We start from the raw sequence: 27026 nt of genomic DNA, 5'->3' as shown, positions 1-27026 counted from the left end.
CGGACAGGAGCACGCGCGCGGCGATGGCGGTGTATCTTGGTGGAAGGAGTCGGGCAAGATTGTGGCCACCCGCCGCCACAAGACAGCGAGCACGCCAAGCCAACGCCGGGTGTTGGGAGGCACGTCAGTCGGTCGCACTTGGGTCGGTCTGTCGCCCATGGCCTTGGCCGCTCTGGTCGTCCGGTCCTCGCGTCGTGGGCGACCGGTCGAGACCATAGTCGATCGCGGTGACCGAGAGAAGCGTCACGAGTGTGAGTAGGACGGCGAGCACGTAGCCCGACGCAATACCAACGGCCGACGTCGCCCGTGAGGACTTGCAGAATCGACTTGATTAGGATCGACTGCAGCAACGAGAGAAACGTCGAGGCAAAGTAGAGACTCACGGCCGAGATGGACTCCCAGCGCAGCGTGCGCAAGAGCGCTCGGCCAGGAGACGACGAGAAGACGGCTGTAAGTTTCATTGTTAGCAATCATCTACATGCAGTTTACGCGCGCGTGAAGTGGCCGTCCGTGTTGCCAATGACGTTGGCCTTCTCGACCTTGAGGGCGTGCTCCATGCGGTCGACGGACGCGACAATTACCTGCGCGTTCTTCAAGGCGGCCGCGACCGACGCGACGAGGAAGCCGGCCGGGACCTCGGACATGGCGACCTTGTCGTTCGACGTCAGCTTGAGCCTACGGGGTTGCCAGCATCATGAGTGTTGACAGATGCATGCCAAGATGGCACGTACGAAGACGCCAACTCTTGGGCCATCTTGAGGATGTCGCCGTGCGTGAGGAGCGTGCCACGCGTCGGCTGCTGGCCATTGTTGCCTACGTAAGACCATTGAGCGGCTTGCATGCAAATGGTCGAGATGAAGCGTACTCGTGTACGGAATGACGGCGGCGGTCGTGGCGTCGACCTGGCTGCGGCGGCCGGCAACGACGTGGCGCTCGAGCGCGTTCACAAGGATGTGCTGGAACTGCAAGACGCCGTCGGTCGGGTCGATCGACGTCGTGATGAGCGTGTGCAGCGGGCTCTTGCGGTCCTGCTCCTCGTAGACCTTGAGCGCGACAGACGCATGGTCGCGGCGCTCAATCTTGTTCTCGTACATGAGCGCAGTTGCCTTCGAGTCCTTGAGCACATACGCGAGCTCGTCCGCGGTCGCAATCGAGCGGTCGATCGACGCGACCGTCAAGCCGACCTTGGCCGCGGCAAACTGCGCAAGCACGTGCTCGAGGTTGTTGGGCAGCCAGAGCGCAATCGTGTCGCCGTGCTTGAGCTGCAGGTCGATGAAGCCGCTCGCGAGCTCGTCGACGTACTTGTTGAGCTCGACATAACTCATGCGGAGGTCGGCGTCGCGCTCGCCGCTCGAGAAGACGCGGAGCGCTTCGCGGTGGGGCAGGTTCGCCACGGCGCCATCAAGGACGTCGCCGATGCTCGAGGCCGACCGGGTGGTCGTCGCCATGCGGCGAAGCGGAAGGGCGCGGAGGCCACGCGCAAGGAGGTGGTTCATCGTCGATCGATTGCCGCTAATCCAAAGTCAACGCAATTTCCATTCACAATTGATATTCAGTTTGAGAGGTTGCCGGGTTTTGTGGTGCATGATGCGACTTGCCGAGGTATCCGGATGTGTATCCGGACAGCCATGCCACGCGCGTTGATTGGCTGGTTTTCGACCAATCGCGGGCATGTTTGCGCCACACCGCGCGACGTTGAGGGCAAGTGCAAGCTCACGCTTGCAGTCCGCCGTAAGCTGCGAAATGGACCACATCGTCGATAAGTAGCGACAAGGTATATATATATTTATATAGGTACTAGGGCTGCTAGGGCTCGTCCCAAACTGCAGAGATGAGCAGTGTTCGCGATCGGCTCGTTCCATCTCTCGCCCGTCCGGGCAGCGCCTTGTTGAAGCGACGGCGAGAACTCTACCGCAGTAGGGTCCACCTCTCGGGAGGTAAGACATGTGCCATTGGCAACCAAGTCCTTGGTATTTGATTGACTTTGGGCTACCTGGTACAGGGGGATGAACAGACGCTATGCAGCCTACCTCGGCGTGGCCAGAATGGATCTGTTGTTGAAATGAGTTATTCCAGATTGGATCTATTGTCTACTTCCTTGCCACCACGTCGATCGTACGAGGTAGCAGCTCGCGAGCACACTAGACTAGTCCAAGTCGCTGGGATGGTGTGCAAGCAAAGTGCAGCGTCGCATTGGGCCAAGCAACACACATTGTGCTGCTCCGTGCAACGACAGTCTTGTCGCAACGTGAGATTGCAGTGTGACCGTCTGAGATAGTACAGCAATTAAAAAGTACCGTGGACTGCAAGCGATAAACCTGCCGTTGGATTTGCACAAAAGGTCATACATTTGCGTAGCGCGTGGGCGAGCCTGCGAACGATGGTGCGTGCCGGGGTCGGTGCGCCCGAGCCCTGTGGCATCCGATATCGTCGACTGGTCTTGAATCGTCCAGCGTTCCTCGTACCCACCTCACGTTGGCTGCTGATAAGGCGCGGCGTCGACGGTGGAAATAACGCGTGCAATTGCATCGCTTTGCTCGAGGTACTACAAGCACGGCAGCGTTCAACGACACGGACAAGGTATGTGGTGTCGCCCGAGGCCAGCAAAACGCCCATCAACAAAGTCCTACAACTACCTTTTCCTTGACCAGGCTGAGCCGCAACGGGTATCCGCAGCGTGTTTGTGCCATATCCTACCGCTGATGCACAAGGTTCCATAGATATTTAGTAACAGGGCTATCATGGCGAGGCGTCGCTCGGCGTCAAGCCCTTCACGCCAGAGGGGCTAGAGCCACCGAGATGCACTTGGTTTCACGAGCGCATCGCTGGAAACTAGCTGCATCTTCACATGGCTCAATCAATACCATGATCTTCATCACTTACCGCTAAGTACCCAAGCGATGAGTCTCTTCCAAGTGATGCACGCCCTGCGCCACGACGCCGGGCTTCGTGACCACCTCGTCCCGGTTTGCGCCCTCCATACGCCTCGCCTTCAACATGGCTACTGGTACGCCTCACCGCTGATGATGCCAAGCACTACACGCTCTGAGTCGAAAATCCACCTCCAGAAACAGTTTAGGGTACCCTGCTGCAGCTGCTGACAATGCAGCGATGTGGTCGATGACGTTACCTACGGTTGCTACTCCTAGGTACACTCTTGTAGCGAAAACAATGACGCAGTTGGTGTTGGTATCGGTCCGATCCGCGCTCGATCGACGCGACGGACTCGGACGCTGAATTGCGGTCTGTGGCGACAGCGGGTGGTGAAGTAGAGCTGCAACTATACCTCGCCTTTCTAGAAGGCTTCGACCAACAACGTAGTCCTACCTAGTCTCTTGCCCGACGGCCGTTCGTACCACGCACGCAAGATCGGCGCAGTTGCCCGTCCTCGGCCGCGCCACACCAGTGTCATACCTGAAACAACAGCAGCGACACCAAAGAAAGTGGATGGACTGGCGACCGGTCCCCACGCCAGCCACATCTCTCGCACGCGCGACGGCCATTCATCGAACCGTGTGGTGGCATGCTTGGTGCCGTGTGGCGGTCTCTGCCACGAGAACGCGCGTGAGTGGCCGTCGACCGCACGCTTAGTTCAAGAAACCAGCCTTTTTCATCGACATTCGCTGGGACAGTGCTTGTCCCGCCAAAAATGGCCAATCACTTTGCGCGATTGTAGTGGGTCGTCTAAATCCACAGAAATCAAGCGGGTCCGTGTCGCAACTCGGATCGCCCTGTCTCCCGCATCTCGTTCTTCGTCGAAGAGCTCATTCTTTGTTTGGTTTGGTTCTGCACAGCGCGCCGCCCTCTCTTCCCTTCCTCTTCTTCGTCGACTAGTATAAGCATGATGCAAAAATCACCGTCGTGCGAAGAGCTACCGTTCCTGGCGATGGCCAAGTCGCTCGCCTCGTCGCTGCCGTCGCCGTCACCGTCGCCCACCCACTTGCACACGTCGGCGAGCGTGCCCACCGTCGACGTGGAGGTCTCGATCGGGTCGGGGCAGACCTTCTTCGGGTACTACGTGCAGTATGACATGGGCCTCACCTGCCCTGTTACGCACCGCACTTGGCGCGTCGCCAAGCGCTACTCGGAGATGCTCGCCTTCCGGACAATGACGCTGGCCCACATGAACGCGGTGGCCAGTGTGCACTTGGAGGAGGCACTGGGTTTGCCGTTCCCAAAAAAACACATGGACGCGGAAAAGCCGCATGTGATTGCGGCGCGCATCAAGGGGTTTGAAGCCTTTGTCGGCCACCTGCTTGCGCTCTACACGGACGTCCGGGCGTCGGGCGCCACCGCCATGGAGGAGGCGCTCGCGACGTTTCTTGCTGTGCCAGAAGACGTGCGGCGTGTGGTGTTTGAACCCGCGCCGACGTGCCTCGTTGGCGACGATGACTGCACGATCTGCCTCGATGCGTTCGAGCACGCAGACTTGGCGGTGGCAGGTGCGATTCTGAAGTTGCCGTGCGGCCATTGTTTTCACCGCGACTGCCTCCACGACTGGTGCAACCGCGCCATGACGTGCCCTGTCTGCCGCGGCCCGATCTCGCAGATCACGGCGCTGTACGAAGCCCACAGCGATTAGAAGCGTGGTGCTTCTCGTCTCGTATTTAATCTTATTTCAACGACCGTTTGACTTGTCAACGCTGTGTCTTGTCGTCTCGATGCCGAGGTTTCGATACCATACCATGCATTGCAGTAGCAACCTCCGCACGAGGCTAGTAGGCCGTACGTATGGGCACGCAAGTCGGAGCTTGGAAGAGAGATGCTGGTCGACGCAATCATTGCCGCTTCGTCCGAATACGCGATGAACCAGGAGCTCTACGGCTGAGAAATGCGACACTATCTATCTATCTATCTATCTATCTTCCTATCTGTTTGCAGTGGCTCAAAACGATCCAAGCCTCGCAGCCACGCACCCGTCGCTTCCGCGCAGTGCGCTGGAGCCGTGAGAGACGACTGGTCGAGCTCAGTGAGGACCAAACACAGTGTGTCCACTACTCGACGGCTTGCCGCGCTTGGGCCGTCGCATCGAAGACGTCAACACAGTGTAGCTCCACCCAAGCGCCCACTGTCGCTACGGAAGCGCCGGTGAGGACCACTTGAAAACGATGATGCAAGCGCAATCGTCGATACTGATGTCAGCAGCGATGACGCTAGGCACGAGAGCGCCCACAGTGTCGTAGGGTCCTGTTGTGTGAACTTGGCGTGGTCCATCTCGTCTTGCAGGTCCTTCGACGATGTCGATTCGAATGCAGACTGGATGCCATCGCCGCGAGGATGCGGACAAGACCCCATGACGTGGCGCTTGGAGACGGCCTCGACCATCCCAGGGTGCTTTCGCGTTGGCACAGCATTTCGAGGAGCCTTTGCTGGTCTCGGCCGTCAATGCATCGTGTGATTGCGCCTGCGTCAACGTGCGAGCGAAATGGCGCGCTACGCGCAAGCAATATGAGATTCCTAACAAGTGACTTGATGCGACGAGTCCATCGCCCCAACTGCAAGGAATCTGCAGTGTGGACCATGGCCAGGCTGTTTTTCTCTTTCGGTAGGTCCCCCACCCCCACCCCACCGAATCCTGTCGTGTGGAAGCCACAGTGCACCCGGGAAAGACTTCCAAAGAGAGCCTTCGCTAATCCAAGATCGATGGCCCCTTGCACGTACTTTTGTACAATTGTATTGCATCGAGATAAGACTACTATACGTCGCTCAATCGTAGCATCGTCCAACGCACTGAAGACAGTCAGACCCGCATCGCAAGTGTAAAAATTCGAGGGTCCAAGAGACACCCCGTGCGTCATTCCTCGGCAGGCGCTATCGTTGCGCGTATCGCTGGCTATGTACAGCAGGCCGACCTGCGGGTTGCTTCTCTTCTCGAGCCAGAAACATGGTGGCGCGTCCATAGAAACGCCATTTGCATGGCAGCCTTTTCGTAGGACCCCGTAGGGGCCCTATAAAATATCGTAACGCCAGCTTGGCAAACCCATTTTCGCAATCGAACCACCCGAGCACCATGACGACGATTGCAGCACCGTCGCCGTCGATTGCGTTCGCGCCGCTGCTGGCCGCGCCGCCGGCCTCGCCCGACGCACGCGTCCGGACGTCCATTGGCACCAAGGCCGCGGGCTACGCCGGCAAGTACGTGCAGTACCACGTGATGCTCGTCTGCCCCGTCACGCGCCGCCGCTGGAGCGTCACGAAGCGCTACTCGGCCATGCTTGCCTTCCGCACCGCGCTGCAGAAGCTGTATGCGTCGTATGCGCGCGGCGACGACCCGCTCTTGCTGCAGCTCGCGAGCCTTCTCGAGACGCCGTTTCCGCCCAAGCGCCTCGACCCGGAGGCGGGCTGGGTCATTGACGAGCGCTGCATTGCATTCCGCACCTTTTGCGACAGAGTTCTCGACACGAAAGCGCACCTCTTCCAGCTCGCGTCGGCCTCGGCGCTGCCGCCCGTTTGGGCCACGTACATTGCGCTCGCGCAAGCGTTCCTCGAAGTACCCCCATCGATGCTCTCGATGGCCTTTCAGTCGCGCACGAGCCTGCCGAATGAGACCGAGTGCAGCATTTGCCTTGTGCCATTTAGCCGTGACGACTTTGGTATCCCCGGTGTCGTCGTCGAGACGCAGTGCACGCATGTGTTTCACCAAGGCTGCATCGCCGAGTGGATGGAGACGGCGGCGACGTGCCCCATCTGCCGCCACCGCATCGAGTCGATCGTCGGTCTCTTCTTGTCGGCTGCCGTGTCCGTCTAGCTTCTTGGCGGCTACTTGATGTTATTTTTTAATTTACTCAAACTCAATCATCTCATTTGGACACAGCAGACTGCGTCGTGCCCACGCCAAAGCGACAATATACCATCAATGCTACCCATAACCTCATCACGACAGCCGATGAGGACGTGCCATTCGAAAGCCATTCTAATGAACGAGCGACACGTTCGGTACCAAACCTCGAAAGGTGTACCAACGTGGTCGTCGCATCTTCGTGCGCTTCTCCCATTATCTCTTAGTCAACTTTGCGCAGCGTTGGAGCTACTAGTACAACCTCTCTGGGCGCCTAGTTGCGTGAAACGAGCAGCTTTGGAGCCGCTTTTGCACCGGCTCGCGATCGCAGCTAACCCGAGCACCATATTGAGTTCAAACACAACACGAACCGAGTCGTCGGTGATGCCGACTAGCACGCACAAAGGAAGGTTGGCGCGTGCACAGCATATTTGAAACTGAGCAAACAGCTTGAGCAAACACATTCACACTGGCGGCTGGTGAGGCCCATTGAGATCAGAATGAAAAGAGTGGGCATTCGGTCCCAACTGCAACGAGCGGGCGTGTGTATCTGGTACACATCTGATCGCAGTCTGGTACATGTCCAACACCAGTCCAGAACTTGGGTTTCACTGCGCCTTCGCCCCCACCTTGCGCACAGTATACCGCGCAGCATCGTTGTTTGCTCAACAACGGCAGTGTTCCGAGGTTGATGATTCGGCGGCGCTCAATCTCGGAGGATTTTGGTCCGACCACCTTGGTTTACCAGCCTCGTCAGGGATACGTAGCTACTCTTTGCCAGTGGAGCTTGCCGCGTTGAGGTACTACCGTGCATGGATCAGATGCGGCGATAATATGAGCCAGCTGCATGTCGTACATAGCTGCGCGTCAGCTCTGCGCGTCCACGTGGATCTCCTCCCGCTTCACGTATTGTACGCGAGTCAGAGACAACGCCGATTGAGCAACGCTCTGGGGCAGCACTCTAGTACCTGGTACCTGCTACTGTATTCACCAGCCTTCTATCGCTGTTCCTCCCATGCTAGCTTCTTGCGCGTTCGTTTTTCTTTTTGTTGCGGCAGCCCGCGCGCTTCTTTTCGACTGCGCTGTTGTTGGTGTTGTTGTATGTGTACGCTTGCTGCTGCTGAAGTCAAACTCTCCCAATGCGCTTGGTTCCTTTTCGCAGCCAAGACGATCAGATTTGACGAACCATCGTCGTCATGCACGGTGCTGGTGCGCAGTATGGACTCGAATCTCCATGGTTGGCTCGAGAAGAAGGCGGCGTTCGATCGCTCGTACCAAGTGCAAGTGTAGGTGGATGTCATACCGCGAGTAGCCACCGACCGCCGAGCCCGTGCCGTCCCAAAGAACCGCGAGCTGCCCCCTGAGATTCAACTGTCCCGTCGCTGGCGGCGGCAGTGGCCACACGCCGCAGCGCGTCGGGCCCACCCAACGGGCGGCGGGCACAGCATATCCACCTCCACTGGCGTGTGCTGGAGGCAATTGCGCGCTTGTTCGCAGCGCTCAGAAGCTGGTTCGAGCGCCAGATGCGACGCCCGACGACGATCGAATCTCGAACTTATTGCGGTACAAGCCATCACATTGCACTGGGTTGCCCACATGTGAAATGTGTTCTTTCACATAGCACACGTGCGAAACGTGTTTTTCACACGATTGAATCTCCACTTCCCGATGTCCTTGCACCGCGTACGAGGTCCCTTGAAAACGTATGCATCTTGCTATCGCTGCGTGCTCGTATGAAGGGTCCTCACACGGCGCTGAGAGGCTTGATGGCTCCTTTTCACAAATTTCCCACGCGTGCAGTATATGTGTGATATGCATAGAAAACACACGTACGTGTAAAACACTAAAAGCACCGTGTGAAACGGTGAGAAAACCAAGCAGAGGTGGCACTGTTGGCAGTCATCCGCCTGCGACACGGAAGGGTCGTACGCACATTCAACGCCGGTACTATGTAGTCGACGCCGGCCGCGCGGCGCCAGGCGTTGCGCGCTGCATGCCTTCCGGTGCCTCCGCACTCGACGTCAGTATCGACACCTCCGCGCGTACCGCCTGTCTGCGCGCTTGGTCGTCGCTGTTGCGATCGTCGGCAAGAGCCGCTGTCGCACGGGCGGGCGAATCCACTTTTTTCGCTCGAATCTCTCGAAACCTCAAGTCCGGGCACAAAGCCGGACCAGTGGCGTCACTGCACAGCCAGCTGGCCTCACTTTTCAACTCGCTTCCGAAAACCCAACACCAATCAACTACACTCTCATGGCGCTACGAAGCAGCTTGAGCAAGGTCGACGTGCGCGCGCTCTCGCCCATGGCCTCGTTTGACGAGGACCATCAAGCGCCGTTCTCGCCCAAGATGGAGGACGACGTCGTGGTCTCGACAACGACGAGTGCGACCGAGGCCGGGTACCTCGCCAAGCACACGGCGTACAACGTTCGCCTTCGCTGCCCCGTCACCAAGCGCGACTGGACGCTATCGACGCGCTACTCGGCCGTGCTGGCCTTCCGCACGTCGCTCGCGTCGCTCTTTGCAGCGTACAACCAAACGCACCCGAAGCTCAAGGACCGCCTCGCCCGCGAGCTCCTCTTGCAGCTGGCGTGGCTGCTCGACACGCCGTTTCCGCCCAAGCGCCTCGACTCGGAGGCGTCGTGGGTCGTCGCTGAGCGCACCAAGGCGTTCCGTGTCTTCTTTTGCCGCCTCGTCGACTCGAAGATCCACCTCATCGACTTGGCGCACGACGCCAGCAACCTGCCCGCGCTCTGGGTCCAGCTCGTCAACGTCGTCCAGTCGTTCATGGCCGCGCCGGCGATGCTCACGGTCAGCTACGAAAAGGTGCCGGCCATCGTCCGCTGCCCCGACCATGTCGACTGCAGCATCTGCCTCGCGCCGTTCAGTGAAGCCGACCTCTCGGTTCCCGGCGTCGTCGTCAAGACGCGCTGCAGCCATGTGTTTCACCAAGGGTGCCTTGCCAAGTGGATGCAGTCGCAACCGTCGTGCCCCATTTGCCGAGACCACGTCGATGCCATGGTCGGCCTCTACATGTAGTCGTACCTTTTAACTTATTGTACTATTTATACAAGCATTTTTGTCCAATGTTGTGGAAGATACGAGTACTAGTAAGTGGAAACTGGAGTGGCACACCGTGTCGTCGTCGTTACCAGATCCAATGTGACGTAGTACCAGATTAGACACGGATTAGATGTTGACGGTCGGTCGAGTCCGTACGACGATGCAGATGCAAAGCGTTGCAAAACCCTACCCCTTGTTGCGCCACCGGTGGTGTACTGGTAGCATTGACCGTCTAGTAGTGGTGTAAAGTGACACGATGGCACTCGCTGATCAGATCTCGCATCTAAAACAGCACCGGTGACGCAAAGCCAGACGCCGTATCTGGTCCCACGACCATCGAGCACGTAAATTCGGCACAGACGTCGACAGTGCATGAATTCGACCGCCAAGCTTGTCCTGTCCTATTGTGTAGCGAAAAAAACACTAGCAATGCAATGATACTCATGGTTACTAGACTCGGTCTAGTAGCTACATACTCGCAGACTCTGTCTGCCCCTCTTCCTTGACCCAACTTTAAGATTCGGTGATAACGAGTCCAACGGGTCTTGACAGGTCGGTGTATAGTCCATCGGTCTGTTTATGACACCACCATCTACCTATACTGTGGGGAATGACACTGACGATGTCACGGTAGGCCGACAAGAGCTAGACAAGTGTGATACTCTGGTCGAAGCTGTATTTCAGCTGGGACACCATCCTAACTGTGGGTGCACTTTTGTCGCCTTCGTGTCGACCCTGGCGCCGCTGTTCTTGGATCTTTATTGACAGCACGGCCGCAGACAGAGGACTGCGATGCCATGTGAAGTAAGCCAGGGTAGGACAAACGCCCACGAATCACACAACCCGGAGTCAGCAAGTTGCGTTTTTTTAGAAAAAAAGGTGCACCCACAGAGCCGGCGCCACCCGCAAGGTGAGTCACGGGCGCAATTGCCAATTGGGCTCCAAGGTCACAGCTCAGCATGGATCTGAACGGGGTCGAGCGCGTCCGCATCGAAGCGTACGTCGAGAAGGGCGTCGTCATGTACCGCATCGCGCTCATCTGCCCCGTCATGGGCCAGTGGTGGACCATCCTAGCGCGCTACTCCAAGATCCGCTCGTTCTACGACCGCCTCTGCAGCCTCCAGCTCTCATTGCAGTGGGAAAAGCACACGTTCGCCGAGGCTCTCTCGACGGTCGTGCCCTCGGCGTGGTTTCCGCGGCGCCGCCTCTCGTCGTCCTCGATCCGTGTCCAAACCGAGCGCATCCGCGGTTTTCAGGCCTTCTTTGGCAACTTGCTCAGCGCCAAGTTGCACCTCGCATCGCGCCGGCAGTCGCACACGGTCGTGCGCGACCTGGTTGTCCTCGTTCAGACCTTTTTGCGCACGCCGTATAACCCGGCTGAGGACGCACCGCCATTGCCGCCGGTTGGCACTGCGCCCGAGATGGACGATGACATCCCGGTCGGCGTCCCGCTCTCGGAAGCGCCGGCGATCGCAGCGCTCTTCAACAACGACTGCACGATCTGCCTTGTCGCCTTCACGCACGATGAGTTTCAGACTGCGGGCCATATCGTCAAGACGTCGTGCGACCATCTCTTCCATGCGTCGTGCATTGACAGCTGGATTGGCCTTGCAAAAACAACGTGCCCGCTCTGTCGAGACCACATTGCCCACATTACGGGCTTGTACAATGATTAAACTAGTTTTTAAGCAAATGCAATATACATCATGTGTCGTAGTCGTCTACGTTGTATGTGGAAAGCATGTCGTGCGATCGATTCAGGTCCCATTTGACGAGCGCCAAAGCCGCTCTTGGTGTAACATCAACAAGAAGACTATCCACTATCCGAGATTGCAGTTGCGTTTTTCTAGACGGAAAAAGACACGACAGGCTGGCATTATTGCAGCCAATCCACGCCCGCCATCTGCGTCGCATACATTTATCAAGTCATTGCGACGTATGCGAGGTGCTCCGATTCATATTGTATCGGTGGACGATCGGCACCAAGACCGCAGACAATCATCGCCGACAGGTGCGTGCATCCAGAGAGGGACGTGTACTTGGCGAATGCCCACGGCAAAGGCGGCAATGTGGCTTGACATGTATGACGCAATGTGATTGGCTGAAAAGGTCATATGGGAAACGTCTTTTTACGGTGTGATTATCCGAGATTGCGCCGGAAAAACGGGGTTTGTGACGGGCGTGGCGCCAGCTGGTGCTAGAAACGACAGAGCAGCATCGTAGCAGCATGTCGTCGTCGCCGTCGGTGCAGGCGAGTAGCAGCAACGAGCAGGAGCCTCTCGAGCTCGTCTCACCGCTCCAAATCGCTATCACGCCACGCCTCAACACACTCCGAAGCTACGACGTGCACACAGAATACATGATCACATTGCTCTGCCCGCTGCACAAGGTGTGGTGGGACGTCACGCTCCGCCACTCCAAGCTGATTGCGCTGCGCGCCGACCTCGTCCAGCATGCAAAAGCGCTCAAAGCCGACCCCGAGTACGTGCGATTGCTGCTGCCGGTGCTGCGCATCGAGTTGCCCACGACGCTCTTTGCGTCGACGAGCCACAAACGCGTGCAGAAGCGCATTCGCCTCTACCAAGATTTCTTCTTTGCGCTCTTACATACGCGCATCCATCTCATGGACCCGCACCGATCGGCCATCTCGGAAGTCCGCGTGCTCGTCCAGACCGTACGCAAGGTTATTGTGCTACCGTCGCTCGGCATTGTGCTGCCGCTGGAGCGGACCCAGCGCGTACCCACGGCCCCAGTCGCCACCATGAACGAAGTGCTGCCCGAGAACGGCCCGACGCCGTCCGCCCCCGAGGCGCTAGACATTGAGGTCGCGTCGGCCCCCGACTTGAACCAGCTACCGCCTCTGCCCGAAGCCACCGGTGCTGCGACATCAAAGAAACTTGCCGACGAGACCGCCGACCAAGCGAGTTGTGCTGGTCTCATCCCGACAGCGGCGCCGCCACAGCCTAGTGAAGACACGTCGCGCGAGGCAACGTGCGTGCTGGCAGTACCGCTGAGCATCGCCCCGAACGACGCCGTGAACAACGCTGCGTGTCCCATCTGCCTCGTGCTCTTTGGCGCGAGCGAGCTTCGCCAAGCCGGCGTCATTGTCGTGACGTCTTGCAAGCATCTCTTCCACGCAGGATGCATCGGTCATTGGATCGATCAAGCGACGTCATGCCCGCTGTGCCGTGTCCCGATACAGCATGTCACCGGTCTCTGCAGTGAGACGTTGTCCTAGCATGCATTCCGCTTGCATATGAATCCAAACTCATATCCCTCGTTTGCTCGACCTTAGTGGTTTGCCGACGCAAGGTGCAGGTACTACCCTTGAAGTGGCACTGTACCATACCGCACCCGACTCCAGAAGAGCCTAAACACGGACTGCACGCCACCAGCGTCCTTGCCTGTTGTGTGCAAGCGCTTCATGAATGTTTCGTCTTTGGCACCGGCAGTTCCTAGTCGCGTCCATTGCAGGGATAAATGAAATGGTCCCCAACCATGTATCGTGATCGGAAGCGGTTGATCACAGACTAGGGTCGGGTAGGGCTAGGGTAACCATTCGGAGCCATCATGACGCGACGACAGCTCGAATGTTAGCTAGCATACATGTCGAAGACACTTCGTTCAACTATATATGTGCGCGGCCATCATGCGCTGCTCATAAGGGATGCCTGCTGCCTGATCTACCTTGGGCATACGGCATGCCCTTGGTAAAACAGAGCTTTGCCGGATTCACCAACGAGTTCGAGTCGCCAGCACACAAAAGGGACGGGTAGTGGTGCATTCAAGATACAAATGAAATGTTCAGGTCACATAATCCAGCATCGATTCGCTCAGGCCGCGGCCGTGGCATGGCTTGCTTGGCGCTGCTGTTTCAGCTTGGTCTTCTTCTTGAGGTGCTTGGTGAGGGCGATGGGCGGTACAACAAACACGGCCGCGCACGCGAGGACACTGGCGCCCGTCACCGCGAGGCCCGCGGCGACCGAGCCCACGACCAGCGCCGACCCCGTCGCGACGGTTGCGAGCACCGACTTGGTCACAAAGCGGATCGGCGCGGTCGGGCCGTACAAAATGTGTTTCGAATGCAGCATGGCGAGTGGAAGGCAGTGCACTTTCGAGTGCTCGCCCCACTCGGCGAGGCAGAGCCAACAAAACTCGTGGCCGCACCGCAGGCACGTCATGTGGTTACACCCGCCGTGCTTCTCGATCGGCCATTGGCAGCGCGCACACGTCTGCACGGCATGGCGGTCGCAATACTTGCGAAAGCGTCGGTCCTTGCAGACTGGCCACGCGTGGAAGAGGTCGCCGCACTCAAAGCAACTCTCCGTGTCGCAGGTCGCACAGTAGACGCGGCGCTTGGCGGACGACGACTTGTCCATATTCAGAGGCGCGCCGCACGTCGGGCGTGGGCAGTAGCGCGTGCCTTGCTGGATCTCGAGCTGCGTGTTGAGAAACCGCGTGTACTTGACAAACAAGCTCGGCTGCATAAAGAGCTCGACGTTGGCAAGCGGCGACCGGCACGGGCCCGGGCACACGAGCTGGCCGGTTGTCACTTGGCCGCCATTGACCTTGTGACGCACATAGTGGCGCATGCAGCGGAGGCACGCGACCGCCGGGCACGAGTCGCAGCGCCAGACCGCGGACGCCACGTGGCTCGGTTCAAAGCAAATGTTGCAGAGCTCGTCCATCGCCACGGGTGTTGTTGTTTGAAAAGTAGTCGACCCAGAAGCAGTGTCATAACGGCTCGCGCAAAGCTTCGCGATCCAAAATCGAAGGTTTCGGGGTGCGGTTTCTGGGTTTTTGGAGGGAACATAGGCGTCTTCTTTACCGTTGTCTTGAGCTTCTTACCGTTGTCAAGAGCTTCTTGCTTGCAACGGTGGCAAGCTGCGCAGCGACGCGACCATGCATCGATGGACGCTGCCAATGTAAATCCATGTTAAAGAGTCCAGGCGAAAAACCAAAACAAAAGTGAACCTTTGTCGAGTGCCATCGCCGGTACTTACGACGTTGCTTAGTGTACTAGGTATCTAGTACACGAGGCATGCGACGAGGACTCTGCAGTTGAAGCCGTTGCATCGAACGAGACCGAGGAAGAGTCTCACCAACGATAGGTTGGGCGTCATTAGCCATGCAATACATTGGAGCAGTGTCGAGTCTAAAATGCCACATCTTTTGCTCTGGTGTGGGTCGTTTTGCTGGCCGACGCACACTTGCTTGGGGGTTTTGCTCCGTTATTACAACTTGATTCGAGAAAAAGGGAGCCCCGCTTTTCGCTTTAAGAGCACAAGAGTTTGGGGCTTTGAACGCGACACAACACGACCAGCTCGAACGCGGCCAAAATTTCGACACGCAGATTGCGACAACGAGCGAGTGTCTTTCCCACAGCCCAAACCACCAGTTTAGGACGGGTTTAAGGAGCCGTGGGTCTTGATCCGTGCAGTTTGGCACCAACATTTTGGCTCCCGACAAACAACGGGTGCTCCCTTGGCTTGTTCTCGCTGGTTCTCACCAACGTATCGCGAGTACGTCACCAAGTCGACGAGCCCACTATTGCTGGACTACACTAGTACTGATAAGACTTCCATTCTCGCCACCGCGGTACACTGGTACGACATGTACACGAACAGCATTGCCTCTCTCAGGAAGTGCCTTGACAACGTTTGTGCAAATGAACTGCCAATCCAAGACGAGTTACAGTATTTCAAAGAAGTACACCATTTCTTGGGTCAATCCCTATTCGAGCAATCAGTTGCCACAACACCATTTCGTTGCCAATACACTGCACTAATTTGTTGCTCTGACCAGTGCGTACTCCTGCTTTGCGAAGAACTAGCTGGAAACACCGCACAAGGGCTTGATTTAGCTGTAGATTGCTCGATACTTAATAACACTATTTCATCTCCTTTGCCGAAATCCGATTTGCCAAAAATGGGGTCCAAACACATCCTGATTGGTCGAATCGACACTTATGATCTGCGCCATCAAATCACCTTGTTCGCAAGGTTGCCACGGATCACAGACCGAACGTCGTCCACAATCTCTGTCGACAAGTGGGTCGACTGCTACGTGCCAAATTCAGGTACACTGCACGGCGAGGCGTCGCCCTTGGATAGTCTCCAGACGAGGCAAGGTCTTGCGCTTTGATCCAGTAGCCAGCAGCAACAACGGTTGCGAAAAACAAACTGGCACCCACGCTTCTCGGCAAATCCGAGCGTACAGTAGCCGGTGTCAACCGAGCAAAGATGACACGCCGGTGGTCACGGCATCTGCCCTTTGCCAGCTTGCAAAGTCAATCGTGCCCAATCTCGAGCCGGAGGTCCCAGCCCAGCAGTCGTCAACTCGTGTGGACGGACTACAACCTGCGCTTGACTGCGAGATCTCGTCGATACGTGGCAGGCCCAAACGCGCTCCTATCTATCCGGATACGCCGCGATGCGCAACGGCGCCTCGGCTTCCAGTAAATTCTACAGCGCCACGTGGGAGCTGCTGTGCGTCGAGCGCAGAGGTGCTGCCCTACTAGCTACTTTCAATCTGGGCGACCGCCGACTGCATAAGAGGACGTGAAATATGTGCACGGGCGGCTGTCTTTGTCGCCTCGACCCTCGCTACTGGCCAAGTACCGCCGTCGAGATCGGTGGCGCGAGCCAATGAACTTGGAATAAAACCCGATGCATGGACAGCGCAAAGCGACGAGGACGAGAGTGTGCTTGGTATTTGCGTCAACACTGGTGGCGGTGGCGTGGACACGAGGAGTGCCATCGTCGAGGAATCTAGAAGCCGGATCTGCTCGACTCAACCTCGAATGCGATGGCGTCAGCTCTTCACGCATCTCGTGCGTCGTCGTCGTTCGAGGTTTGAGCGACTTGAACAGGACCAACTGCACCGTCTCGACGGTGCGAATTTGATATCATGTACGAGGGCCGTGTACGGTGTACATGTGGCCCACCGTGTTGCGTGTTGCGTGTTGCCTGGGACATGGACGGCAAGCCGCCGGGCTCTCGTCGGTAGAGAACGGTCTTGCGACATTGGCGTAACGAATATGATCGCGCCAGTGGAAGCTTGCATCCTCCCACAAAAGTGCGCGAACTCGGCGAGCGCGAACGTGGCATTTTAACGCGTGCGGCAAACGCCTTGGTTAAACGTACCCCAACAAAACCCACGTGGTCCATTGCTTTCGAGTCGCATGCAACGGCCAAGGACGTGTTGACGTCGATACAAAATATACTGCCTCTCTGCAGTGTCGACCGACCCCGTCGTCCAGCCGTGTTTATATACGTTTAACCCATCCCTCTCGGCCCGTATGTGGGCAAGCGATGTACGATCGCATCCAACCAGATACAAGTGGAAGCTATGCTCCAAGCTTCGAAATCGACCGAGCTGCGATCGCAAATGGACGGCTATGGTGCGTCGCAACCGTTACACTCGCAACGTGCGGTCCTGACGCAATGCACGCAGATCGCTTCATCGTCGTCGTCGTCGCTCTCCCTTGGCCTTTTTCCCTATAAGGACATCCACCATCGACTCAGACCACGCTCCAATACTCGACAAGCCGTGGCCATCCGCGATCACCTCGCGTTTGACGTTAAACGCGTGCGTTTTTCTCCGGCGTCGGCCACAAGCGCGCGAACTTGAAGTTCTCTGGGTGCGATTGGGTACGCTCCCGTCGCTCATTGGCCACATCGTAAGCCGGCGCGCATCTGATTGGCCCGAAGGTTTAACCCAGATGGCGCCTCCTGTTTATACCCAGGAAGATACCATTGCGATCAGCTGCCATTTCTAGCTTTCCCAGCAAGTGCATAGACCAAGTACTGTACAGCTCCAGCATGCTCTCGATGCCCTTCGTCGTCGCGCTCCTCACGCGCAAGTACTCGATGGACGGCCGGCCAAGCCCGGCGGCGCTGCCCTCCGCCGACGAGTGGGGCCCTCGGTACGACGCGTCCGGCGACCGCCCGCTAAAGCCCACCACGGACGCGCTCGTGACCAAGCATGAGTATAGGGACCGGTCCGACACGGCCTCGACCGTCTCGACGTCGGCGTCGCACGACCTCGCCGCCATGTACTACCCTGCCACGCGCAGCAGCCGTCGCCGTCGCCACGACGACAATGACAACGACGAGACGACGACGACGACCTTTATGATTCCCGAAGGCGCCCAGTGGCGCAGCGTCTTTGAGCGGCTGTACCAGCCCGACTACCACCAGAAGCGCGACGAGCGCCTTGCCGAGGCCCGCGACCGCATCTATGCGGTCGAGTGCACGTTTCGCCCGGCGATCGCCGCCCGCGCCGCCAACGACGACGACGACGACAAGGCAGACAGTGTGGCCGACGAGCCCGCGACGCTGACGATCGTCGCGCGCCTGTATAGCCCGACGTACCACCAAGACCGCCTCGCGCGCCTTGAGGCCAAGCGCCAGGCGTATGCGTTCCATCCGACAACGAACGAGCCGACGCGGCCGCTGCCGCCGATCGAGACTCGGCTCTACTCGGCCACGTACCTCCAAGAGCGCAACGAGAAGCTGCTTCGATTGAAGGTGCAGCTCGAGCTCGTCGAGTGCACGTTCACGCCCAATATCAACACACACCTGAACGTCTCGGTGCGCAAGCCGCTGTACGACCCGTCGTACCACCAGACCCGGAGCTCGATTCTGCTCCTGATGCAGGACCGGCACATGGTCAAGCCGACGCAGCTGCGCCGGACGACCTCGAACGCGTCGACGTCGAGCACGACCACGAGTGCGCGGCGACAGGCGTAATCGTCGTTGCAGTTTTTTCATATTTATTGTCAATATTGTCTATCAACGCGCGGGGTTGTGTTTACGGTACCTAGTCCGTGTACTAGCTTACGCGCGAGTGGTGGCAAGAGAACGGTCCTTTGTGCTCGCGCCAAAGAACCGAGTGGGTGTTGCGGCCGGCAGTAATGTCGCGACGCGTGCAGTGTACGCGCGTGACGCACGCTGCAAGTGCCCCTCCACCACGCTTGGCGTAATGGTTCGCTTGGTCATCTTCAACATGGAGACAAGAGGACGCGACAAAAGTTGTTGTTGAAATGAGTTATTAACATGCAATTATATAGTGAAGATGGTGGACTTCCTAGTGCGCTCGTGAAGTTTGGCTGGTACGTCAAGCTGAGGGCGCTTGGTCGGGGCTCGCGATTGAGTTGAAAACAAAATTTGTTGTATCCTCTTGCCTGGCAGGCTATTCTCTAATACTACAGTATTAGAGAATAGCATGTAGTACTAGTACTGTGTAGCTGTATTAATGTCTAAGTTCGCCAGTTAGCGGACTTATACAGCTAGACAGTATTCGAGACTAGTCTGCCAGGGTCTAGGGCAAAGCTCCAGTCGGATCACCGTCGAGGAGTGCGTACGATTGTTTACCTCACTGCTTACCGGCTCGCTTGCAGATTCTATTGTATGGATAGCTCGATGGGCAATGAAATACATATGGATTCCTGGATGGAAGGATACTTGGATACGTAGATAGATAAAGGGATTTTTTTAAATGCGACGAGTCGCCGCTTCAGGGTTGCGTGCAAGTTGATCGAGGCTACGTGTGCGACGCACGTCGACCTCGCGCTCGACGATTGCAGATTGTACATGGATAACTGGATGCCTGGATGGATAATTGGAGGATGGGATGAACGGATACTTGGATATTGATGGATAGTAGAACGGATGTCGATGCGACGACCGTTTGTGTTGCGCACAGCACAATGAGCGATGGAAGGTTGGCGGGCAGGGATTTTGGATCGCGTGGAAGCAAGAATCGGCCGTGCGTAGCGACGTAGGGATACGATTACGTGCAGCATCGTGGTGTCAGTGGGGCCAGCAGCGCGCAAAGGGCGCGCGGCAAAGCGGCCAATAATGAAAGCGACGGCCGCAGTTGTAACACGAGTTCAAGCCGCACGCAGGGCAGTGCACCTTGCGGCCACGCTCGGTGCGCTTGAGCGGGCAGCCGCAGCCCGGTCGTGGGCACACAAGCGCTTCGTTGGACGGGCTTGGCAGCGTCAAGAGCGCATTGTACTTTGCAAAGTCGCTGCGCCGCATGTGCACTTGCAGCGTCGTCGCCGGCAGCGGTTGCTGACACGCGCCCGGGCACACGAGCTGGCTCGGCAGAACCTGACGCGTCTCGATCTTGTGGCCCAAGTAGTCCTGGAGGCAGCCATGGCAGTAGTAGCTGTTGCAGCCTGCGCAATGGACAAAGTTGTCGACGACGTCGGCCAAATCGCCGTGCAGCGTGGCCACACTTTCGTGGCAGAGGAGGCACGCGCGGTCGACGGCGCTTGACGGTGTGAAGGCGCGCGGCGACTCGAACGCGTTGAGCTCGTGGTAGTGAACGTACACGACGTCTTCGCCGCTCTCGGACGGTAGCAGCAGCATGCTCGAAATTGCACTTTGACGCGGCAATCTGTTGGATCTTCCATTCACTTCGAACTTCGATGTGTCACGTGGACCAGTCAGGCCGACGGCGCCACATCGGTCAGCGTTGCGGAAGGCTGGCGGGCCGCGGCGCCGCGTACAACTTCGTGCAGGCATCGGAGGTATCGGTCACTCCTGGGGCGGTTGCAGTCGCAAATGTGTGGACCCACCGCTCGTCGCAGCACCATAATTACGGACAACCCGGCTGAATTGGGTGTCCGAATATCCGAATTTCAGCCCGGAATTATCGACTCGGAAGCGCTGATATTTGGTATCCTCTGTGGTAGATTTGATACTGTGAATGAATGCGTTTTCGAGTTGATACAGCTCGCTGCTTGATAAGTCATTATAAATGTAGTAAAATTTGATCGGACGATGACGGAGGCAGTGGCACCGCGCCCGCCATGCGCGTACTACAATCGCTTCGAATGCTCGACACGTCGCGTGCACATGGACGTGCTGCGTGGGTTGGGACTGCGCCGCAGTGTGCAATGGTCGCTCCACATCAGTCGTGTCTTTTTGACACGCCGGTTCAACGCATCGAAGTTCGAAGTTCGAGGCGACTCAAATTTTGATGTGGCGTGCCGTCTGAAGTCGGTCCGTGACGTGGCAGCCGCAGGGCGCGTCTGTTGTGCGTCGTCGCTGGCCCGCGCGGCCGCGTCTTCAGCGCTCATGGGTCTCCTTTTGGGTGGCGCGCAGTCGCAGGTACCGACCCCCTCTGTCTATGATAGTGTAACACGTGAGTAGCCTGGCGCCGACCACCAAGAAGCGGCTTCTTGCGAGCGATTTCTGGAACGTTCGGCGTGTCACTCAGCGACCGCGGTGTGACCACCGACGTTATAAGAGGGGGATCGACGCCATCCATCTCGACGTTGTTGGACGCACGCCAACGTCGTTGTCGCGACTGCAAAGCGATCCTCAATGCATGGTGAATGACCAGTGACCAACAACTCGACCGAGCGCTTTGGCGGCGACTCGCGTCTTTGCTGTCGAACGATGTCGACTATATCAACGGATCCTTTTGAATAAGAAAATGATGTTGGGCGTTCTTATTTCGTTGTGAGGGCGTAATCGAGGCTGACAAAACTCGCGCGCGATTCGCAGGATATGCTACCGGCCACGTGCGCCGTGTAGCAAATGCTGCTGGTATTTGCGAGCCTGGCGCCGCTGCCATTATATATATATGAACGTGTTTCGCGTTATCTTCGCTGTTACACAAAGACTTTGCATACGTAGAGACCATTGAGAAAACATTATTGTCTCCGTCCTGCAATGTCGTTCTGCAAGACGTTAGAAGTTTGTGACGCACGGGTGAAGACAAGAATGGTATGGGACTAGAAGACAACAGAATATGAGCCGTTGACAACCAACGCCAACCACGTGGACACTTGAAACGACCTAGTGGAGTGGCGGAGGACCCTGGCGACCACGACGGGTGGCGCGCTGCTGGCGGCGGTACTCTCGACTGTTGATGACGGGGCCTTGTTCCGGGTCGCGACGGAGCGCGCGGATGCCGCAATAGACAGCCAGTGGTGGCACCACGACGGCAGCGAGGCCGACGACGACGCCGGCGACGACGGCCCCCGCAGCAACGACCGCGCTTGCGCCTACCGTGGCCGCGACCGTCTTGGTGACGAGCCGGACGGGTGCTGTCGGGCCAAAGACCCAGTGCTTGGAACGCACGCACGCGAGGGGCCACCACAGCGCTTCGCTGTGGTCTTTCCACGCAGCGTGACAGCGCCAGCAAAAGTGGTGTTGGCAGTTGGTGCACTTCATGTGGCTGCAGCCGCCGTTTTTCTGAATCGTCGCCGAACACGATGGGCAGCGCTGCGCCGCGTGCGTACGGCACCAGAGACGGTACTCGCGGTCGCACTGCGGCCATCGGTGGTACGCCTCGCCGCAGTCGCGGCACGACGACTGCTGGCAACTCACACAGTGGACGCGGCGCTTGCTTTGGTGCGACGGCGGCGACAAGAGCGGGTGGCCACACTGCGGCCGAGGGCAGTAGCCTTGACCCGCCTCGCGGTGCTCCATCGCTTGGAGGAACCGAGTGTATTTCTGAAAAAGACTGGGGGACACGATTTGCTGGATCGTGTCCCGAAGAATTGGTCGTCGGCAATGGCCGGGGCACACGAGCTGCTGGTATGCGACTTGACCATTTTGTATTTTGTGCGTCAAATACTGGCGAAAGCAGTCGTTGCAGATGCTGGCGTCGCAGTGCAAACATTGATGGGCGCGCGCCATGGGTTGATCGTCGAGGCAGATCAAGCAGATTTTATGCGGCTCGGACGTGGCACGGTGCCACCGCGCGACGTCGGCTTCATCGAACAAGACAACCAAAGACGACGAGGCGTTCTTCTACGTTTGGATCACGTGAGATATACGTGTCTATAGAGGTTAGAGAGCGTACAGGGTACGGGTGGCAAGGGGGCACCATGGCATCTAGTGGCGTGACACGGATGTGAGGCCGAGGGCGCGTGATAAGAACTGACAGATGCGCCAAAAGCGAGCGATTCCGGTGAGATTGGGCGGCCTATCTATCTATCTATATAAGAACTGACAGATGCGCCAAAAGCGAGCGATTCCGGTGAGATTGGGCGGCGAGTTGACAATCACCGTCAATGGCATGAATGAATATTCTCGTCTGTTTCTTCATATCCGATTTTTGTATGATCGGGATGTGTTGGGATCCGAGACGTGCGGAGACGACCATTGTTAGTGTTTTAATGTTTAATGTTTGTTTTTGCAGAGGAAATGAGGGGAAAAATTGTTTTATCTATTTTTGCTGCTCGCCACGAAGAATTGTGTTGTGGGTGCTCGGATTCGGCACGCTTGAGCCACCGTCTCGGTCTCCTGCGATTCACCAAACGCAGGAGACGGAGACGGTGCTTCGAGCGTGTCCTGCCAACAGGTGGCAGTTTCTGTCGCACGAATGCAAAGCACCCTGAAAAATACTTTGAGAGGCACCGAACAATCAAGTTGATATGATATCCGTCGTTGGACTCGTCGATACACGGCCACAAGGAGAGCCGTTGGACTCGACTGATCAACTATTCACGGCACCAGTTCCACGCAAGCATCGACTCTTGCGACAACAACAACGACAAGGTGACGACCGAGCACGTATTGTTTATTCGACAGCAGCGCTTGTTGCTCATGTAGAGCTACGTGTTGATTGCACCACTGCCCGCTGGACCAAGCTGGCTCATTTGCGCGCTCTTGGCGCCGACGCAGTGTTTCTCGTGTGCCCACTCGCAAGATGGTCAAAGTTGGAGTATTCTAGCAGGAGTGATGGTACCACCATCATTCTGATGTGATTACGTTCTGGTGTCAGCAAAACAATTTGCCATTTGCTGAATGACTCTACGACCACTTGCTGTCAGGCCAACTATGGCTAGTAGACAGGACATTGCCGGGTGTAAAGCGTACAAGGTACAGGTGAAACAGGCAGCACTCGCTGTAGGTTGGAGTCTTTCTGAAAACGACCTCCTTTCAGTATGAACATAGTGGAGCAACGTCGAATAATCTTGAATGTTGAAGCTTCTTACCTGTCTCTCTCGACCCATCCATCATTCGGAGTGTGTTCTTCGGTGATGACCATTGGTGTCAGTCGTTCGTGTCCTCAGTTTCCATTTCGAGCAAAAGGCCACGAACCATTCCCTGCCTTGTCCTCCGACCTCCACATACCAACGAACTAGTCTATATGTACATCCTTCTGTAGACCGGACATGATCTCACCGAACGGTCATAGACCATCGACGTACAATGAATTTCTACCAAACACTAAAAACGTCCGCAAAATGCGCTATCTGCCTCGACGAACGACCAACCAAACATGCCCGCCACTGTCGTGAGTGCGATACCAACTGCTGCGTTGAATGCTTCCGCGAGTACGTGACGCACAAGATTGAGCACGGCGATGTTGCGCCCCACCAGCTCGTGTGCCCCGGCCATTGCCGGCGACCGATCCCACGGCTCGTGCTTGTCGTCGTCCTGTCCACGAGTCTCTTCGAAAAATACGACCGCCTCGTGCTTGCGTCCAAGCGGCGCCAGACCGGCTACTGGTATTGCCCGCGGCCCGAGTGCGGCCAGGTGCTATGCACCGCACACAGCAAAAACAGTCGCCGGCTCGACTGTGAGAGCTGTCGGCAGTCGTCGTGCCTCGACTGCGGCGGCGTGTACCATGAGCGACCGAACTGCAACGTCGAGTTCAAGGCGTGGTGCGACGCGCACGACGCGCAGCGCTGCCCGCTGTGCACGATGGTGATTCAAAAGATCGACGGTTGTCATCGCATGGAATGTGCGTACTGCTACAATGAGTTTTGCTGGCGCTGCGGCATCACCATGAGCGACCATCGACTCGCGCTCTGCTGGCCGCGGATGTGCATACGCTCCGACCATTGGCTCTATGGCCCAGTCGCACCGGTTCGGTTCGTGACCAAAACTGTGTTTGGCACCGTGGTCGCTGGCGTCGGCCTTGTCGCCGGAGCATTTATTGTGGGCATCGCCATTATCGTCGTGCCCATCTTCGACGCCTATCATCGTGCGCGATATCGCCGTCCCCCGACCGCCCCCAACACTACGTCGGCGACACGCGTCGAGAGCGCTGTTCCTACCGAACGGTGCCGGTGACAATTGAGAGGGATCCCGTTGATAGTACATCGTCTCGACAGCGCCCCATGAAGTGAATCGCCCCGGTTTCCATTGCTTTCGCGCTTGTAAAGGCGGTGAGGATGGTACTAGAAGCTAGTTTGGATCAAAACGCTGGCAATATACATACTGCATTTTTTTCTTGACCGACAAAAAAGCTCTCCAATACTGGTACGTAAGACACAGGTCCTTCAACCAGATCCGAGGCTATAGCCCGTGCGTGATTTGGAGAAAGGTCATGGCGTCATTTGTTTCGCTTGGTACCAATATCAGGTAAAGTCGAGTGTTGTGTGCAGCTCGTTGCATGCCTGCGTATCATCCATGACGTTTGCAATCGTGTCGAAAGATGCTTTGACTGAACTTGACCCTCCAACGCCCCACTTTTTATGCGGAAAATCCGGAAACACAGACAGATTAGCACTTTTCTGGCACGTTTCTAGAGCACAGAGATTTCAACTGCCATCGATCATCCCCTCCTCCCCTTTCCTCTTCGTAATTGACGTTTGACTGGCTCATTTACACCGCTCGAGCTTTGCGAGTGTCACCAAGACGAGCAAAAAAAGTCCTCGCTCGACTGCCAGGAGGGCCGGGAAACCTGTAGCAATGCATACCATATGGTATACGATATCTATTTCTACAGGAATGTCACGCAACTCACCAATGCTGTGTGGTTGTAAATCGGGTTGCCAATTCAGCAGCAAATCCAAAAGTGAATGTTGGTCGTCCAGCATTCTGGTCCTCGGGCCAGAAGGTCAGTGTTCATTTGGCCTCCAAGGTCCCACATCCTCTCTCGACTCTCTCATCGAACCGATGGTCCGCCCTCCGTGTCGACGCCCACCACCATTCCTCGTACATTGCCCTTTGTTCATTGACATATTTGGGCTCACTCAATCATTCGTCTCTAGCCCACGATCCCACTGGACGACGCGGAAAACAATGTCAGCGGTGATAGCGACCACCTCGTCACTCTGCCAGTCACTGCGCTATGTGTCATCTGCCTCGAAGACCGACCCGTTGAGCGTGCCCACCGCTGCCAACGCTGTGACACCAACTGCTGCAGCAACTGCTTTGGCTCGTACTTGATTCACAAGATTGCGGATGGTGACGTCGCGCCGCACCAACTCGTGTGCCCCGGCCAGTGCCGGCAACCGATTGCACGGGCCGTGCTCGCCCAGTTTGTGTCCCCAAGCTATCTCCAAAAGTACATTCAGTTCCTCACGTCGTACGAGCTCCGTCAGCGCGGCCATCGATACTGCCCGCGACCGCAGTGCGGCCAGCTGCTGCCGACGGCAACCTCCCACAAGAACAAGAAGATGAACAAGCGCCGCGTCGACTGTCCGAGCTGCCAGCAGTCGTCGTGTCGCGACTGCGGCGACGCCTACCATCGATGGCCGCAGTGCGACCGACAGTATCGCTCGTGGTGCCACTCGCACGCTGCGCAGCGCTGCCCACAGTGTTCGACGACCATCGAGAAAGACGGCGGTTGCAGCCACATGAAGTGCACGTATTGCCACTACGATTTTTGCTGGCGCTGCCGCATCAAGTGGGCTGACCACAACCATGCGCTGTGTCTGCCGGTCGCATGCGTGCGCTCGACGCATTGGGCCTTTGGCCCGATCGCGCCTGTCCGGTTTGTGACCAAGACCGTCGCGGGTGTCCTTGGTGTCGGCGTTGCCGTTGCAGCGGGCGCCGTCGCGGTTGGCGTCGCCGTCGTGGTGGTGCCACCGATATTGGTGTATGATGGAGTCCACGCCCTTTGTCGCCCCGATTCGACCGACGCTGCTCCCGAGAGGATGCATTCGCGCCCGTCATGGCGCGGCGATGACATGCCACGTGATATACGTCGTAGCGCAGTGCCTGTCGCGAGCGACGCCATCGACATCTTCGATTGTGCCTTTGGACCTGAGTCGCCACTCCGTCAAGGCGCATCGACAAGCAGCGCACTCGAGCGAGATGCACCCCAACGAGGTGTTTCCCTCAAAGTTGCTAGCTGCCTTAATGAACGCAAGTAACGTAAGATCTATCTATCTATCTATCTATCTATCTATCTATCTATCTATCTATCTATCTATCTATCTATCTATCTATCTATCTATCTATCTATCTATCTATATATCTAT

At 57.2% G+C, this 27026-nt stretch overlaps 12 protein-coding genes across 12 annotated transcripts; 7 read left to right on the top strand and 5 right to left on the bottom strand.

Annotated features, from left to right (window-relative positions):
• Window positions 1-124: 124 nt before the first annotated feature.
• Window positions 125-461, bottom strand: SDRG_12048 (hypothetical protein; the record flags this gene model as incomplete). The annotated part of the gene is made up of 2 exons (XM_008618106.1): window positions 125-326; window positions 352-461. The coding sequence occupies 2 exons, from the start codon at window positions 459-461 to the stop codon at window positions 125-127; spliced, it is 312 nt and encodes a 103-aa protein (XP_008616328.1).
• Window positions 462-485: 24 nt separating this feature from the next.
• SDRG_12047 (hypothetical protein) lies at window positions 486-1496 on the bottom strand (the record flags this gene model as incomplete). The annotated part of the gene is made up of 3 exons (XM_008618105.1): window positions 486-675; window positions 732-813; window positions 866-1496. The coding sequence occupies 3 exons, from the start codon at window positions 1494-1496 to the stop codon at window positions 486-488; spliced, it is 903 nt and encodes a 300-aa protein (XP_008616327.1).
• Window positions 1497-3631: 2135 nt separating this feature from the next.
• SDRG_12046 (hypothetical protein) lies at window positions 3632-4716 on the top strand. The gene has a single exon (XM_008618104.1). The coding sequence runs from the start codon at window positions 3842-3844 to the stop codon at window positions 4580-4582; it is 741 nt and encodes a 246-aa protein (XP_008616326.1). The 5' UTR covers window positions 3632-3841; the 3' UTR covers window positions 4583-4716.
• Window positions 4717-5968: 1252 nt separating this feature from the next.
• On the top strand, window positions 5969-6818 carry SDRG_12045 (hypothetical protein). Its single transcript, XM_008618103.1, has one exon. The coding sequence runs from the start codon at window positions 6011-6013 to the stop codon at window positions 6746-6748; it is 738 nt and encodes a 245-aa protein (XP_008616325.1). The 5' UTR covers window positions 5969-6010; the 3' UTR covers window positions 6749-6818.
• Window positions 6819-8826: 2008 nt separating this feature from the next.
• Window positions 8827-9862, top strand: SDRG_12044 (hypothetical protein). The gene has a single exon (XM_008618102.1). The coding sequence runs from the start codon at window positions 9029-9031 to the stop codon at window positions 9812-9814; it is 786 nt and encodes a 261-aa protein (XP_008616324.1). The 5' UTR covers window positions 8827-9028; the 3' UTR covers window positions 9815-9862.
• Window positions 9863-10708: 846 nt separating this feature from the next.
• On the top strand, window positions 10709-11557 carry SDRG_12043 (hypothetical protein). Its single transcript, XM_008618101.1, has one exon. The coding sequence runs from the start codon at window positions 10798-10800 to the stop codon at window positions 11512-11514; it is 717 nt and encodes a 238-aa protein (XP_008616323.1). The 5' UTR covers window positions 10709-10797; the 3' UTR covers window positions 11515-11557.
• A 440-nt stretch (window positions 11558-11997) lies between these two features.
• Window positions 11998-13122, top strand: SDRG_12042 (hypothetical protein). Its single transcript, XM_008618100.1, has one exon. The coding sequence runs from the start codon at window positions 12066-12068 to the stop codon at window positions 13074-13076; it is 1011 nt and encodes a 336-aa protein (XP_008616322.1). The 5' UTR covers window positions 11998-12065; the 3' UTR covers window positions 13077-13122.
• A 465-nt stretch (window positions 13123-13587) lies between these two features.
• SDRG_12041 (hypothetical protein) lies at window positions 13588-14633 on the bottom strand. The gene has a single exon (XM_008618099.1). It carries the CDS (start codon window positions 14524-14526, stop codon window positions 13672-13674), a length of 855 nt encoding a protein of 284 aa, XP_008616321.1. The 5' UTR covers window positions 14527-14633; the 3' UTR covers window positions 13588-13671.
• A 2911-nt stretch (window positions 14634-17544) lies between these two features.
• SDRG_12040 (hypothetical protein) lies at window positions 17545-18664 on the top strand. The gene has a single exon (XM_008618098.1). The coding sequence runs from the start codon at window positions 17662-17664 to the stop codon at window positions 18589-18591; it is 930 nt and encodes a 309-aa protein (XP_008616320.1). The 5' UTR covers window positions 17545-17661; the 3' UTR covers window positions 18592-18664.
• Window positions 18665-19264: 600 nt separating this feature from the next.
• On the bottom strand, window positions 19265-20422 carry SDRG_12039 (hypothetical protein). The gene has a single exon (XM_008618097.1). The coding sequence runs from the start codon at window positions 20371-20373 to the stop codon at window positions 19654-19656; it is 720 nt and encodes a 239-aa protein (XP_008616319.1). The 5' UTR covers window positions 20374-20422; the 3' UTR covers window positions 19265-19653.
• A 1007-nt stretch (window positions 20423-21429) lies between these two features.
• Window positions 21430-22743, bottom strand: SDRG_12038 (hypothetical protein). The gene is made up of 2 exons (XM_008618096.1): window positions 22667-22743; window positions 21430-22614 (listed from the first exon to the last, which is right to left on the bottom strand). Exons 1-2 carry the CDS (start codon window positions 22691-22693, stop codon window positions 21655-21657), a joined length of 987 nt encoding a protein of 328 aa, XP_008616318.1. The 5' UTR covers window positions 22694-22743; the 3' UTR covers window positions 21430-21654.
• A 1159-nt stretch (window positions 22744-23902) lies between these two features.
• SDRG_12037 (hypothetical protein) lies at window positions 23903-26905 on the top strand (the record flags this gene model as incomplete). Its single annotated transcript, XM_008618095.1, has 4 exons — window positions 23903-23961; window positions 24008-24864; window positions 25812-26624; window positions 26897-26905. Exons 2-4 carry the CDS (start codon window positions 24022-24024, stop codon window positions 26903-26905), a joined length of 1665 nt encoding a protein of 554 aa, XP_008616317.1. The 5' UTR covers window positions 23903-23961; window positions 24008-24021.
• Window positions 26906-27026: the final 121 nt, after the last annotated feature.

Source organism: Saprolegnia diclina (genome assembly GCF_000281045.1).
Source record: "Saprolegnia diclina VS20 unplaced genomic scaffold supercont1.46, whole genome shotgun sequence".
NCBI classification, from domain to species: domain Eukaryota; phylum Oomycota; class Saprolegniomycetes; order Saprolegniales; family Saprolegniaceae; genus Saprolegnia; species Saprolegnia diclina.
This window is presented reverse-complemented; position numbering and strand designations above follow the sequence as displayed.